Source organism: Polyodon spathula, chromosome 23 (genome assembly GCF_017654505.1).
Source record: "Polyodon spathula isolate WHYD16114869_AA chromosome 23, ASM1765450v1, whole genome shotgun sequence".
Classification (NCBI taxonomy): domain Eukaryota; kingdom Metazoa; phylum Chordata; class Actinopteri; order Acipenseriformes; family Polyodontidae; genus Polyodon; species Polyodon spathula.
In genome coordinates, this window is record NC_054556.1 from 24,867,384 (window position 1) to 24,884,331 (window position 16,948).

Here is a 16,948-nt window from a genome sequence, read left to right on the forward strand (position 1 = left end):
AGGCAACAAAGGCAATAAGGGGTGACAAAACATACCAACACAAAACACAAAATAAATAATTAGTAAAAACAAAAAATCAAATACCTGTAATGAAATAGTATTTAAAAGAGGATTCATTCATCCGACTTTTTACAGATGGACAATGGTGCCCCTTGTGGTGCTGAAACATAAACACCGGTTGCCAGGCATTTCAACCGAGTATACCTTCCATAGACACACACACACACACACTGCCTCACTTCAGGAAACAGTGAGAAAAGGTTTTCAGCAGGAAGCGTTCCTCTCAAATATGCTGTATTAAATCAAAAGACTTGTTTTCTGCCACTTGTGTTTCTTTCCAACTTCAGAGCATGAGGCAAAACACTACAGGTACAGTAACACTGGGGGAGGATTTCTTTAGCTTCAATGGAGCGGAGGTCCTGTGCAATTTGATTGATTACCATATTTTATTGGTTTACCAAATTGGCTACAATCAAAACCAGACATTGTTATGTAATATCAGCTTGGTTGCTTGATAACTGAAAAAGCTGGTTCCTCGACGTGGCATAAAGAAGACAACAAAACAGATACTGCTTCTGTCAGGTCCGGCAATGAGTAGAGAGGTGGAGTGGATTGCAGATCCAATGAGTTCATTCCATCCTATCTAGCAACAAAGTGAGCTAATTTTTTTATGAGACCAAATTTACTGTGGAGTTCAGATTTCTTCTGCAAGCTCTTTGGACCAGCACATTAAGGTATTTTATTGTGTTGTGGCAGGTAATGGTCTAATCTTTAATAAGAAGTTACTTACCCAATTTTATAGCAAAGCGGAAAAGTAACGTCAAGGAGCACATCCAACAAGTCAGTCATCAATCCTTTTGTCAACCAAGTCAGAAAATGTCAACATACCTCCTTTACCTGGGCACTGGCCTCTCCTAGCAAGCGTCAGTGATGTTGAGAGATAGCAAATAACCCTACATGGTGCTGTGAAGAGCAGACGCAAGAGCCAAGAAGGAATAGCTCTGTACAGTAAAGACTTAATCTCCTCAATTGTTACAAACTTCTTTGTTGCACTTTGTTGAGTTGTCACATAAAAATGGACAATTAAAGTATAGCTTATAAAAGCATCCATCATCTGATAAAAAATGTCATCCCACCTTGGCTGTTGGTTTATTCAACAATAACAATAGCAGGAACACTAAAGCACTGGAGGCAAATTCCCACTGAAACATATTTTTGGAAGAGCACAAAAGTGGAGAAGTTCATGGGTGAGGCAGAATTCTTTAGAGTTTGAAACATGCCTGCTGATAGGATTATATCTGCTTCCCTGAAGCTAGGTATATAGTCCACAACTATATAGTCACAGCTGCAATTTTGAGAACTGCTTAACTAACTGGAATACAACTTGCTATGGGCATTCCTTAGCAAATGTTCCCAAGGACACTTTGATTAAGGATGCACCTTTAGAATCACTGGACATGTGTCACACTATTTTATCCCCCATGTTGTAATAAAATTCTGCCTTTTTTTTTTTTTTTTTTTATGTGCTTTCACCTGAGTTCTACTCTCCAGTTTTACCTCCTTGCCATATGAAAGGTGTGCGTTTTGTCACTGCCTTTTAAAGTAAGATTAAAAACATTTTTTTATTATTTGAATGTATGTAATTCAACAGAGTATTTAATGGGGTAGACCCTTCGGCTGATCTAGCATACAATACAATACATTACCACATCACCCCCCATCTTGCTCAGCTGTACTGGCTGCGTCAAGTTCAGGATTATGTTCAAAACTCTCCTGCTCACCTACAATGCCCTTCATCACACAAGTCCCGAGTACCTCCTCAACCTGCTGACCCGCTGTGTCCCTGCCCGCAAGCTGAGGTCCTCCGACTCTGGCCTGCTTGTTATCCCCAAGCAAAAGTGCACCACACTTGGCTGACTCTCATTTAGCTTCATGGCTGTGACTCTTTGGAACACTCTCCCAGCTTTGGTGCATGATGCTCCCACCGTCGCTCGCTTTAAATCAACTCTCAAGACCCACCTGTTCTCTCTTGCTTTCCATGCTCTTTAAGCCTGATATCTGCTATAGCTGCTGCTACTATTTCACATATTATGTTACTATCATGTATTATGCATTTCTCTGTATTTGAAGTATTATGGATTTTCTTGTATTTACTGCATCTTGTAAAGCACTTCATGATGGTGGTCCACTAAGAAAGGCGCTATATAAAATAATTGATTAATTGATTATTATGGCAGGGATTTCTACAAGTTGGGTCCTAAGACTGATTCAAAGTGAGCAGACTTCCAAAATCACAAACCCATGACCCTGAAGTGGTTATTTTAAAAAGTTTATTATTTTTTTGGATGCTTTGCTCCATACAGTGATGTCATTTTAGTAAACATGCAGAGAATGGGATTTACGCTCTGTAAATTACCAAACACACAGTTGAACAAAACAAGAATAACATACAAATCTTTGTTTTCAAAAAGTACATGCATGTGAAAATCAGTCTAGGCTATGAAGTGTTTTCTGGGTAACATTTTCCTCGGTAAATATAAAATCTGTAACATACTTAACATACAACCACAACCATAAATGGATATAACCTTCCCTTGCAGACCACTATTTATTATTTATTGTTTTTTTTTATGTAATTGAAATTGTTTAACTAGAAAAAACATGACATGTGCAGATTTGTTTACGTAAAAAAAAAAAAAAACTTTGTAATGCAAGTTTTGAAAATATGGACATAAAAATATAATATCTAAGAAGCAAAACACCAGTAGAAATGAACCTTTAAAAAATTAACACTTGATTTGTTTTCATTTTATTTCTAATAGTTAGTGTACTAAACAAAACAAAACATAAAAAACTCCCTAGAAAGTTTGAAAAAGTGTCCACTGTATTGTGTGACACAATTATAACACACCACAAGAGACACTCAGTCAAAATGCTAATAATTGCACATCTTTCGATCCCAATCTGTTACTTTAACTGAATATATTACTGGACACCCAAGAGCTGTTCTTGTGCAATTATACATTTGAAATTATTTCAATGTGTGCCTTTAGGGTTTGCCTGAACTAGATGGAGAATTGCACAACGGGGTCACTTGGTATAATCTGAGTGCACAATATGTTGGTCAATAACTCTTTGTTACTGACTTCAATGTAAAGCCTTTCTGCACCAGGCCCTCTTGGCAGACTCTTCCCAGCATGCTGAACTTTAGCCCTAAGTCGTTCAGGAAGTCAAGTCCTTGCCTGCTGTCGGCAATACTGATGTTATCCAGGGACTGGAGTCTGTGGAGCTCACCCTCCTCAGCATAGAAGTGCAGCTCGTTGTTATTAAAGTTAGCATCTAAACCATTAAGGGCATACAGCCTCTGAAAAGAAAAAACAAACATTTTGGATATGATTCCCCATACTGGTCTGCACTGTACCATTCTTTCAGAAGCTTTTACTACGTTTTCATAACTGTTGCTGTGAGTTACCACATATTAAAGGTTTTAAGAAACAAACATTCTGCTTCATACCGTAGCAATCTTCTCTTGCAGATTCTTTCTCTCAGATTCCAGATTCCCTGCTTGAAGGCTCGTTGTTCGGGAGTACCTGGCTGTCTCAGTCTGAGAATACAAATATTACAGCATTACAATGTATGGCTTACTGAAACTGCCATTTAACAGTCAACCTTGGTACAATGACTGCTGATCAGGGAATTGATCAGTTCAGACAGGTGGCCTAGAGGTCTGACCTTTACAGATTAGCATAGTAAAATACATTATTACAGTATTGTATAGTATAGTATGGTATGGCATGCTATAATAGGGTATAGTATTTTATAGTATAAAAAATAGTATAGTACAGTATATCTCTCTGTGCTGGTGATTAAGTTTGAACCACGTTTTTTATTGTGTTTGTTCTTTGTGATTGTCTTTTTTAATTGTTTTCCAGAACCCCCTTGTAAAAAAGGGCTCAGGTCTCAATAGGTAAATCTCCTGATTAAATAAATACAAATGTAATTGATAGAAGGACTGGGGTAGTTTCATTTTTAATAGTGAGTTGAGTCTGATCTGGATAAAGTGGTGTGAGAATTCATCCCATACTTACATGCCTCCCATACATCCTGTCCTCCCTCAAGCCCCAGGAGCTGCGTACAGGTAACATCAGGGTGACTCCGTCCGATTCAAATACAGCCTAAAAATATATTGCACCCAGCAGCGTCACAATCAATTTGATATAGATTGTATTTCACACAATTTCAGAGCATGTACTGCCACATACTGTACCTAAAGCCTATAGCTCCCCCCGCCCCCTGGCTACTCCAGTCACTCACCATATCCTGGCTGCACCTCTTCTGAAACCCATTCCCACACTGGCCAGTCTGCAGAAAAAGCAAGAGTCATGTTTCGGCACGTCTTACATGAAGATTACAATAAATATGACTGCATGTAAATCCAATGCAGTGTTGGATACAGTATGAACAACTCACTGTAATTCATTATAGTGCTGTTAGAAATATATACTAATTATAATACACTGCTAGTTTGGCAGGGGGAGTGATTTTACACATTTTGATGTTTCCCTGAAATAAAGAATTTCAGCCTCACTGTACCTGCATGCTATTCTTTGTCATTCCATGGTCAGCTGTAGGTAAAGGCATAATGACTGATGAGGAAGCCTAAAGGAGATAATATAAAATTGTTGCAGTAGATACATTTTCATTAGGTGGAATGTGCCACCAGAATTACCTGAAAAAAGTAACATTCTTTTTTATGATTTACAATCAATGACCATGCTGTGTGCATTATAAAAGATTCATTTTGCACAATTTGAGCAGTTCTTTGCTAAAACTGCAGTTCTTATACTACCAGAGACATTCTACAGCCTCTGTATTAATTTGCAGTATGACATGCATGCAGCAGGTCAGATACACCATGATCTACAGTCCCAATAACTGCATAGGTGCATGCTGGACAGTCACATGTCTCCATTACTTCACCGGCTACATTCTGTTAGTCACCTGAGAAGGGCAGCCACCTCCTTCATCATTGTACTTGATGAGGGTCTGATTTCCTTCATCAGCAGTGCCTGGAGGGAACTCTCTGATCATCTTTCCACCGCAGTCACAGAGCATACAACAGAGCAAGAGTACTACGAAACAGGAACCAAACGATTGCATTTTTAAAAAAACATTTCATGCGGTTAACTTTTGACAGGGCTAGACAACTTGTTATAAACACATATTAAAGAGAACTAGAAGCCTGTTATTTGCCATTTCTGCAGAGGTCCACCTTCAAACTTGAATTACTTTACGATAGAAATGGCTTTTAGCTTTATAGTTTAGTGTCCTTATATGTTTGGTGCCTTGTTAACGATTTTGTAAAAGCCAACAAAAAAACACACACACATATCCACTGCAGGTAACATGAGTGTCAGAAAGGGGATGAGGTGCTTCGTTCACCAAACAACACATCCTACGTACAAACAGCCAAGTTAGGGAAAGAAAAGCAAAAAGGTGCATTGAGGTTACACTTAAAGCAGCACTGCAACTTCTCCACTGTAAAGTTTGACTTGCCTCGAGTTGCCACAAGCTTTGACGCAGTGCCTGAGACAATGAAAACAGAAAGTGCTGTAGATGTGATATCTACCATACAGACGGATTAACAAAACACTTCCATCTCTAAGCCCAAACTCGTCAGATCTTTGAAACTTGCACGTTAGGGCTTGTTCCTCCCACATTAACATTGCATGTAACTTGGCTTTCCCTTATTTCCTTTTACTTATCCCTATTAACAATGCGACATTCTGCCGGTTTGCCAAATGCAGGCTTTACTTACACAGCATCAGTAGAAGAGCTCCTATCAGGGCACCAATAGCAGCTCCTCCAAAATTGGCCGACTGAGCTTCCAAAGGTCTACAGATGCCCTCTTGAGAGCACTCGCAAATTCTTAACACAAGGTCCTCCTCTGCAGATAAGCCCTGCTGGTCAAAGATTTTCAAAGGCACGGTGTAGTTGCCAGGTGGCAGTTCTCGCAGCCTTAAAAGTTTAATGGACTCCCCTGCAATTATGCAAAGAAAATATTACAGTGCATACCAGATGAACAGACACATTATAGTGACTTGCATTATAGCCTGCTGAACACTGAACACTGGTGAACACAAGTGATAGAGAAGCACTCAATAAGTGCTTACCCTGTGCTTGCTCCAGTTTCCATGTGTTCGTCACAACATTCCCCTTGTCCAGGAGCTGGAAGTTGAAGGGTCCTGAGTATGGCTCAATGTCTTTGTCTACAGCCTTTACTAAGATGGAGGTGCTTTTGGGGTCGTCACACATGTGCAAGTATTTGGAGACAAGGAAGGGGTTGTTGTCATTGACATCCATCAAATGGATGAACACTGTGGCTGTGCCAGTCTCTGGGGGCTTACCTACAAAACAAATAAAGCAAAAAAAAAACCCAACAAAACAGTTAGCAGTTCAACAGAAAAGCGCAAAAGAAACCAACTATATCACTTTTACTAAAGTAAACAGATTTCTAAGTCCTTTTTTATTGCTTGAAGTTATAAAATGTCTAAGTTATAAAATACCTCATGCATTATGACACAAATATCCGGTTATTACTGATATGAATCCTTTATGCTGCTTACCGTCATCAATAGCAAGCACAATCACGGAGTAAATGCTGTTGTTAACAGAGGGAGATTCTCTATCCATTTCTGAAATGGCTGTAACCTCACCAGTGTTTTTATCAATTGTTAACCATTTCGCTGGGTCACTGCCTGCAGGTATTTCATACCTAGTCAAGATAATGAAATAAATAAAAAAAAACACCTCAGTAATTGTTTTTTTTTCTGCTTTTGCAATGCTTTACTGAATAAGGTATGTTTTAGCAGCCATGTAAATTTGCGATTTAACAGACATTGCAAAATTAGCTACAATTAATGGTGATTAAACAAAAAACAGGGTTTCCAGTAACGCTTGATTGCTTATTTTATTTTTTGTTGCACAGGGGTAAGATGTTGGGTTACAGGGAGACACTGAGATCAGCTCTCCTACCTTAGAGTACTGTGTGCTGCATCCGGGTCTACTGCATGAACCTTGCCAAGCTGTATTGGGGCCTTGGTGCCCTCAGTCTGGTAGAATGTAATCTCGCGATGCTCAAAATGGGGAGGGTCATTGACGTCCTCAACATTGACGACCACAGGAACACTGTGCCCCCTTGCTGCTGGGGCACTACCTCCCACTCCGGGGCAGATGTAAAGAGGCTCCTCGTTCTCCACTAAAATGACCAGCTCATTTCGAGATCCCTTCTCATAGTCCATGGGCTTCAAAAGAAACAGGATTGTTCTTAACTTAAGGGTTGGTGTGAAGCGCTTAGCAGATTCCTACACAATGGGGCATACTCAATTGATCTAAATGACGACAGATGTAAGTACCGCCTCAGCTTAACTAATAGGAAAGCGCATAAAGTTTTCAAGAACCCATGTTGGTCTCTTTAGTTAAACTTGTACGTTAAAGTTACACAACACATTAACATTGCTTAAAGGGGTTGAAGCTGATATAACACAGGAGTCTATACGTCTTTCTTGTCACGTACTTCCTACTGTGCAGTTTTTTTAATTAAACACATGCTAGCAAACATGGATTTATTTGGTGAAGTCCTGCCTCTCCATTGGTAATTTACCGTGACCGACAAAACAAATGGAACTGTACTACAGATGAGATTTCAGGATTAATTAGCTGCAACCCTTTTAATTATACTGCTACATGCGTTACAACCCTACCTTGATTACTGTGAGGACTCCATCGTTTGTTTGTGGGTCAGTCTCTATCTTGAAATTGCCATCTTTATTGCCTTTTGCTATGGTATACTTGGCTCTCCATGCTGGTGTATTGGGAGTGTCTTTGTCTTCCACACTGACCCTTAATACAGGCACACCTACCTGCTGTTCCTTCACGCTTCCTGTGAACTACAACCGTTTATACATAACTATAGGAATGTGAATATACAGTGCATAATGACAATTACAACAGTAAAAGGTCCATTATTAGCATACAATAGTATGTATTAAGAGGCATTACAAAAAATGACAAAATGTAATATTTCAAACTCCAATTCCTATAGTAGGAATTTACTTTTACTGTTATTAGCAGCTTGAAACTGCTCAAATGGTTTGTTTCTATGCCACCTGCACGCTAGCCTTACCGTATTTTTTCTGTTTTCTTAGACCTGTTTTGCTGTCAGTATGGAAATAAGCCCCCACACCACCACCCACAAGCAATACCAATACTTGCCCCCTAAAAGTTACCCTTGCATTAATATGATATAGGTTTGGGAACAATGTGTTTTCTTATCTGAGAATCGTACCTCTTCCTTAACAAACACTGGTGGGTTATTGTTAGCGTCTTCAATTTTGACATTCACTGTTGCCGTGGATGAAAGTTGTGGTTCTCCGTGGTCTTTCGCTTCAACAAGTATCTTGTAGGATTTGGTAGACTGTAAGACAAAGAGCCACAGGATATTATGAATGAAAGATTTTTCTAACCACCAGGCCACCAATTCTATAAAACTTTACAATAACCCAATTAGTTTCTAGGGTTGCCAAGTAGTTAGTACCTGATAATCCAAACACCCTTCAAAAGACACAATGCCAGTGTCCAGATTAATGTTAAATTTGTTTTTTGTTGAGGAGGGCTCCTGAGAAACAACAGAATAGGAGAATTCTGAGTTGGGGGTGCCACGTTTGTCAATGTCTTCAGCTTGCAATAGAATGACATCACTCCCTAAAAGAATTAAAAAAAAAAAAACAATGATACTTCATGCATAATACTTAAACTCCTCTGCACACCTTATTTACCATTCAGATACTTTTTACATATAATACAGGATTTATTTTACCACAAAACTTGTGTCTCTGCAATGGAGTCTTCTAATACATTGTTTTATTTTTATTTTTTATAAATTGCTGCATTGGAGCATTTGGCTATATATTTTGCTCTACACCACAAACAGTAAAAGAAATATATTCTGTAAAACTTAGCAGGGGTGTGTTGATACTCTGGTAAACCTTTTAAGCATCAGCAAGTATGACATAAATCCACATTTATATGATTGCTGCCCAAGCCTGTAAACTACTGATAAATACTTCTTAAAGGAAATTAGAAGTACCAGCACACCCTAAACCCTACACCACTACACAGCTCACCTGCCGGAGTGTTCTCTTTCAAACGGACATCTACTACTGGCTGCTTGAACTTTGGAGCATTGTCATTTTTATCTTTTACATCAATATTAAACACCAAGGACCGGTCAACTATTTTTCCCGTTCTCCGGTCAGCTACATCAAACTTGATCTGTTGATCCACAGAAAGCAAAGACGTCAGTATTTATGGGCCAGATGTATCAAGGTCTTCACAACACAATGCAAGTAGAATCAAACTGTTAATCTTTAAGGACTCAAAAGCAAACCTAGGGAGTGTGCTACCAGTTATGTGACAAAAACAATTACATTTTTGTATTTAATTTTGCTAATTCGTAAAACTTTAACACATTCATATTTAAAATAACGTTTTCTGTTTTGATGCACTGAAACAAAAAGTTGTGTATGCAGACAATAGCTGTAGACAAGTATGGTATATTGCGAAACTGACATAAGACTTTAAATTTTCCAGAAACGTCATTTATCAAGCCGGCCATGGGCCTTATTGACATTCATCCTTAACTAAGAAGTTTATCACAAGCTGCAGAAATGTACTTACTACAAAGGTGGGCGTTGCTTCCCGATCTATGGTCTTAAGAGTGTACACTTCCCCAGTTTTGTCATCCACGGAAAAATATCCACGTGGATTCTCATCAACTCCTGGACCACTGATTAGGTATTTAATGGTAATGTTGGCTTCCTTGTCATTGAAAAGCTGTTGAGGAAATAAAAAACAGAAGGAGGCCTTAAGGAATATATTTTAATGATCAACTGACTGGTTCTTTAACACCTCCTTATGTTATAAACATATTATGAATGCGATCCATAAGTAAGCGGGTTATACATTTCAGGCTGGTTCCCTGACATGCCAAAATGAAACAGGAATCAGACAGGCAGTGTTTCACAGCATTATGAAGCTGGAGACCTAATATTTAAAGTACTGTCACATGACCAAACTATTCTTATTAATTTCCCGTGCAGCAGGAATTAAGGCCCCATCTGTTCCCACACAGGAATCAGTATAGTATTTTAGTGTGGGGTTCCAAATCCCCAAAAATTAAAAAGGAGGGTATGCACACCAATAAAGTAATGCTGTGCCGGTTTACAAGGCAATGCCAACACTAAACTTTAAAAAAGAAAAGAAACCGCATAAAACTCAAAAAACAAATCAATTTGTTTTATTGACCAGCGTTTCAGTACAAAGTACTTTCATCAGGTTAGAAACAAACGCAGCCAGGTGTTTAAATAAAAATGATAAGATAATTGAATACCAGTGATGATTAATTACTTACCAATTAGATAATTGCATAATTAAAAGATCATACATTATTAAAATACAAAGTATATAAATCTATAAATATAAACAGTAATTTATTTATTATTTTAAAAATTCAGGTGTGAATTAAATAATATACAAGATACAAGACCAAAATAATTAATTGAAACCATAGTAATTAATACTGGAAAAAAATAAAATAAAATAAAATCTACAATATGTTGAATAAACTGATTAATATCTGGATAAATAATTCCTCCTGATATCCAACATATAAATTAGCATAATTTGGAGCATTTAATTTGGAGTTACACAGAATTTGGTACACAGAACTCAGAATTGGAACTATCAGAAAAGAATTCCCTAATTCCACACAAGAAGTAAATTAATATTGTGCACATTTTTTACTGTTCCTTTTTCCAGCACATAACCCATCAACTAATGTAAAAGCAAAATCCACCCTCACATTTGCAGCAAACTTGGGAAAGGGACCAGGATCTCCTTCTTCAACCTCAATGGTAGTCAGGACCCATCGCCTCTTGATGCGTCGTAGTGGGCGTGCGCTGTCTGGATCAACCGCTAGCTTCTTTGCCAATAAATAAATAAATAAAATAGAAAGTTTTATTAGAGACCAGGCCAAAACAAAACGTTTTCAGAAACGGGAACACGAAACAACGTAATACTCACTCTCGCTACTCTTTTCAAAGTTGACGAATGTGCCAATGTTTGCTCATTACCAGCACCTCTTTTGAGATTGAGACCACAGGCCACAGCAACCTAGAAAAATAAAACAAGTGAAGTTTGCAAAGGAAAAAAACAAACACAAATCGCAGGAAGTCTATATTAACTGTACCGCTACTGTAACTCACAAAACTGATGGGAAATGTTACCCAGGTAAAGCAAAACATTATCTTACGTTTGGCGAAAGCACAGGATACACAGATTAAGAAAAACCTCAGACTTCTCAGAAATGCTTATTCTTATTCAGTTACCTGCCAAATAAATCTGTGTTCTCATTGAAGTTAACATTTTTATGTACCACTTAAAGTGTATTAAGCTGTGTTTTATTAACGACACTTAATCCCCAAATTATACATGACGAATTTATGATTAATGCATATATTGTTAATGGAATTAACGGACAATGACTAAAGCTAAATCATCTAGTGTCCTTTGGGATTTTGGGGATTAAGGTTACATGTAACAGAAGAACATTTTTAATAAGCAGAAAAAAACATGTATAATAATATATTATATTACAGTAGATCATGAGCTTCATTACACTTTACAGTACCAACAGATGACTTTGTGGTTTTTATTTTTTTTCCCCCAGATGTTAGAAAATGCAATTACATGTAAAACCGGGTGTAACAATGTCCCTAATGTCACAATACGATATGTATCATGCTATGCAGGTCGTAATGTTATATCGCAATACATAGGTGTATATGTGGGGTGCATAATAAGATCAAACAGTCATTTAATGATGGGCCATTTTGTTAAAAAAATAAAAATAAAAACAGTAACATAATACCTGCACAAAATAAAACATTAATGTAAGCACTGTCTTTAAAATATGACATTGAAGGAAGGAAAGACAGACCAAGACGAAATAGCCTGGGCTGGTCGCTAAAACAATACGAAACGTCTTTAAAATTATACCACGAAATTACTCCATCTCCATAAATCATTAAAAGAATAATGATTTTACTCAATTAAAATGTTCATAGACAAAGACAAAGCAAGACACTAAATCAATGAGAACTATCTCACAAACTATTTTTTAAAGTATGAAAACTCATAAAAATAATTCCTTTTAATGTGTATGTGGCAGAGCACAACTCTGCTCTTTAGAAATTGGCAGGGATGGGGTTAAATTCCCCTACCTGCCTTGGTTCACTGTGTTCAGGTGGCTGGGGTTGATTAGATGATTAGTTTAATTAACGATCAATCAGCGCCCAGCCACCTGACATAAAAGGAGGCCTCTGCTTCTCATTTGAAAAGAGGGAGCTGAGGAAGCAGGTTGGGGATATTTTTTTTTTTTGTTTTGTTTTTTTTTTTTTTTTTTTTTTTTTTGTTTGGAAAGTTTGAATCCAGTGAAGACATTGCCCAGCCTGGAAATTGTTATTTTTGTAAGTTTTGCTTTTTGTTTTTCTTTGTGTTTAAATTGCTTTGTTTTGGCCCTTGTGCCCTTTCATTTTTGTGTTTGTTTATAATAAAAGTTATTTTTTTGAACTACACTGTCTCTGGGCCTCTATCCACTCGCCAGCCTGCCACAGTGTACTACAGATTTTTCAATACGTTCACGATTCATCGATTCACCCCTTCCAGGAAAGATGCGGTTCTGTAAATGTTTCAATGTCCCAAACATCATATTTGAATGACCAATTGAATGGAGCACGATCAAAGATAATCATTCCATTTATATGGGTAATGCACATACTAGTTGGATGTGCAGAACTCTTGGTAAGTCAATGCGCAAATCTGCAAACTAAACCCTCTATTTACCCTTATGGTTCTCAAATGTGGTACAGTGACTTGCTCATTTCAGTTTTTCACAAGGCTGGGGTGAGAAGATCATTATCAGACCATTTCAATTGTTGATAGTGGCTTCCTGCTAGGTGGGCTGGCAGATACAGGCTTTCAGACATAATCTTTCAGTATGCAAATTATAGGTTGCTTCTCCAAAAAAAAAAAAAAAAAAATTCTACCAGTGTCAAATTTGGAACATTCTTTTCCACCCAATCCGTGAGTTTAGTCCTCCTTTATAGTTTTAAACAGATAAAGCTAATACTTGTCAATGAAAATAACCAGCCTTTTTTCCCAGTTATTAAGGATATTGCTGAAAACTACTGAAAGTACTGAAAAAGTACTTTTGACATGTGGTTTGAGACTATCAATCTGTTACCCTTATAAGTTTACCTGGGAAAAATATGCATGTCAATTTAGCAGTTTTCCCTTTACAATATCTCTGGGCTTTATAATGCTTACCTGTACCAAGCTTTCATTGTGCTTCATAAAATATAGAACAATATTATATAACCTACCAGTGTGTACCCTAAATCATTTTAAAACAAACTACCAGTTTTGTATTTTATTTGCTTATTGTAAATTTGAGGAGTTTAAACAACAAAAGCCCTAAACGAAGCATGTTTTTGTGTATTAGTAAATAAATAGTATTTGTAAGCTCCAGGACTGTTAAATTAACAACAGAGGACCACGCAGTTCTGAATTGCACTCGGTGACGGTCAAAAGGACAGGGAGCGGCACAGACTGGTTTTTTTGTTTTTTTTTTCTGTAAAATGAGGCTTCTTTGTTTTAATAATGTTGACCAATAACAATAATCACATTAGCTCCTTAACAAGCCAGTGGTATTCCCTGAACTGTTTCCTTTGTTTCAGTGTGTGGTGTACCCATACTCTATTTCTTCGTGTTATTTATTTTATTTCCTCTCCACAAAAAGAGCAACAGAAGAGTTTTCTTTTCATGACTAGCTACAGTTGTGGTTTTTGTATGTACTTTTGTTGTACTGGTGTTTGCTTTGATCCCGGTGTGCATAAACCTTTAAATTCAGATTATTTTTTTTAGATTTAGTTGTTGAACGATAATGTTCTTTTTCAGATTTATCTGTTGGGTAAATGTTGAATTGCCACGTTAAAAAAGTTTTAAGTTACATGTATTTTTCACAGATGTATTTGTTAGAAATGTTAGCTAAATGTTGACTTGCCAAGTGTAAACAAAATGTACTTAAATTCACTGATTTATTCGTTAGAAACCCAGGTTTAACATGTCAGCTAAATGTTCACTTGCTAAGAGTAAAAAAAACAGATTTTAAATGTCGAATTTGTGATACGCTTATGTATTTAGCTAAATCTGAAATTGTTCTTCATCTAGGAAAAAAAAAAAGTGCGATTTACATGAAATCGGGGAAAAAATATAAAGTTAAGCTCTAACCTTTTAATGAGTTGCAAACAGGAGAAGGATTATTATCAGAAAGTGTTGTGACTTGTTCCTGTATTCTAGCATGTTGCCAAAAAAAAAAAAACTCGAGTAAAAGGTTTTTACAGAAGGAAACCACTTGTTTATGTGGGGATTTGAGTCCCGTGCGAATTTATTTATTTGTTTATTTACTTAAGTGTGCTTAGGAGGGCAGCGAAGCAAACAGTTCAGAGGTCATAGCTTACATTGGTTTGGAAGGGGAGAACTGGCACCGACAACGCAAAGCTGATTCGCATATTTCATCCTGTTTTTTTCATTAAATAATTCTACCTGATTTTTAAAAAAGTATTCACCCGAATTTGAAAAAAAAAAGCCATCTGAAAACCAGACACCCAAATTACAGGGCACATATCAATGCGCTACGCTGATAATATTAATTGAAAATATGAACCTGATTAGCCATAGCAACAAAAAAAAACAATAAAAACCACATTTGCTGACACAACAAAGAGATATTCCTAAAGAATACATATTAATAACATGACTTACTATACAGTATGCGCGTAGCTCACTTATGGATACAGATATTTTCTGTATTTAAATAACATCTTTTTCTAACTCAATTCGAATTTGATAGTACAATTGTAACAGAAGGTAAGCGTCCATGTTGTGAGTTGATTTCTATTTATCTGGGACTAAACTATTACCTGTAAGTTTAACAACTGACGATGCATGTGTAAAGGTTTGCAAGAAGGTTGTGGACTGGAACAGCTAGCCTTTATACAAGCCGATTCGTGTTAAATCTATGTGGTGCCATGGCAAACAGTATTGCCTAGTAATAGAACAGAAACAGAAACTGCAAAATTACCAAGCAAATGTACCAAGGGCAATCGTTATAAGAAATGCATTGCTTTCTCGCCATATTTCTCTATTTAAAATGGACATTTTTTTTAACCTGCATTAAATTATATTAATTCTGTTGTTAAAATACATCTGGTCTAACTTTTTTGTTTGTTGTTTTTTTCTTAACGTTTCACAGGCAAAATTGTAACTATAAATGACTTAACACATTGTACGTATTTGTTTCATGGGTATTTGAGCACAGTTGACAGACTTTTTGCCCATAAACTGGCTTTCAAGACATTAAAATATACCATTTGCACTAGGTACTGGCAGGTTTTAATTCTGTTGCAAGGAACGCTGCGACTACTTACAGTTAGAAGAAGAAGTGTGTATTTTGTCATGCCGAGGGCGATGTTTTCCAAATATCACGTAAAGTTCAGACTGAGTAATAGTTTTTTTTTTTTTTTAAATAGTCTCTTATTATTACACCTAGTCGTTATTCATTTTCTGCTTTGTGTGCTCCACTGTGCAAGTCACTGTTAGCTACAACAAGAAGCAGACTATATGGAGGTCTTGTCTCCACCTCCGAGCAGGGTCAGCCTACCCGAGGCTGGTGAGGTTGCTTCCAAAGGTCCCACCTAAGCCTCGGGCGAAGGTTTTGTTCATTTGACAAGCACTGTGAATAATCTAACAAACGGTTGCTGCTGTTGTTGTATTTAACTAGTACAATGTTAAACATATTTCAGATTTTTTTTTTTTTCACACTAACATTTATAAGATTTTTTTTTTCCTAATGGTTAATTCTAAATGTGGTTTAATAGATAAATACAATAACTTTAGTCTACAGTTTACAAAATACATATTGTAAAATATTTAATCAATTACTGATGAGCTTTACATCGTTTTGTTATAGATTAACCCATATGATACATGATATATATATATATATATCCATTTCTATACCATCTAGAATGCTTGTACTGTACACAACGGAAGCAGAGTAAGTAATAATACACATACTGGTGAACAGATAATAGGATGCGGCTGTTGCTGGCTGTACTGTATGCTTCAATTAAACATTTTGAGATTTCCCACTGCCTTTTACTCCAGGGCAGAAACCGTCAAACCAATAAAATACAATTGGACCCCTCCCCTGCTTCAGGGGAGAAGGGGGGAGTTATTTGTGAAAATCCTTCTTATTCAAATTACAGTATGGTATGAGAGATGGAGGAGATTGTTTAGTTTTTGTCAAGCCTTTTAAGTTCCAGCTCAAACAAACCTTAAGCAAGTACAGCAGTCTGGGGTACTGTAAAGAGAATCTACTGTAGCTGGCTATGTCTGTTTTAATTTCTTTTTAAGCCTTCGGGAGGTGGTATTGATTCTTTTAGTGCTGGTAACACTTAAATATTCTTCAGAGAGCTTCCTGCTCTTTTGATTCTTGCATAACCTGTTTTTCAAGCAGGTGTCTGTCAAATATTGACTACCAACAGTATTAAATTGTCTTAATATGCCCCAGCATAGTTACCAAAGAAGTTGGGCTGCAACCAAATCCATTAATGGTTTGAGTTCCAGCTCCCAAAGGGCAGTGTACTTTCTGGTGAGACCGGCATCTTTTGTTTACTCATGCTATTCCAGTATTATATTATACAATCTACTCTAGCTTTATCCAAAATATAAAGGTAACACTGCATGTTACATTTCTAATGTGTTG

At 37.0% G+C, this 16,948-nt stretch overlaps 1 protein-coding gene across 2 annotated transcripts; it reads right to left on the reverse strand.

Moving 5' to 3' along the window:
• Nucleotides 1-2,296: 2,296 nt before the first annotated feature.
• On the reverse strand, nucleotides 2,297-15,793 carry LOC121298293 (cadherin-like protein 26). Of its 2 annotated transcripts, none has more exons than XM_041225342.1 (18): nucleotides 15,609-15,793; nucleotides 11,143-11,232; nucleotides 10,922-11,038; nucleotides 9,739-9,894; nucleotides 9,186-9,333; nucleotides 8,597-8,763; nucleotides 8,348-8,476; nucleotides 7,764-7,949; nucleotides 7,036-7,304; nucleotides 6,627-6,775; nucleotides 6,174-6,407; nucleotides 5,819-6,040; nucleotides 5,002-5,132; nucleotides 4,594-4,659; nucleotides 4,315-4,362; nucleotides 4,089-4,175; nucleotides 3,515-3,604; nucleotides 2,297-3,364 (listed from the first exon to the last, which is right to left on the reverse strand). In XM_041225342.1, the coding sequence occupies exons 1-18, from the start codon at nucleotides 15,636-15,638 to the stop codon at nucleotides 3,125-3,127; spliced, it is 2,559 nt and encodes an 852-aa protein (XP_041081276.1). In that variant the 5' UTR covers nucleotides 15,639-15,793; the 3' UTR covers nucleotides 2,297-3,124. The 2 variants fall into 2 exon arrangements, with proteins under 2 accessions (XP_041081276.1, XP_041081275.1); XM_041225341.1 differs by having other exon boundaries at nucleotides 10,922-11,041; nucleotides 15,609-15,792.
• Nucleotides 15,794-16,948: the final 1,155 nt, after the last annotated feature.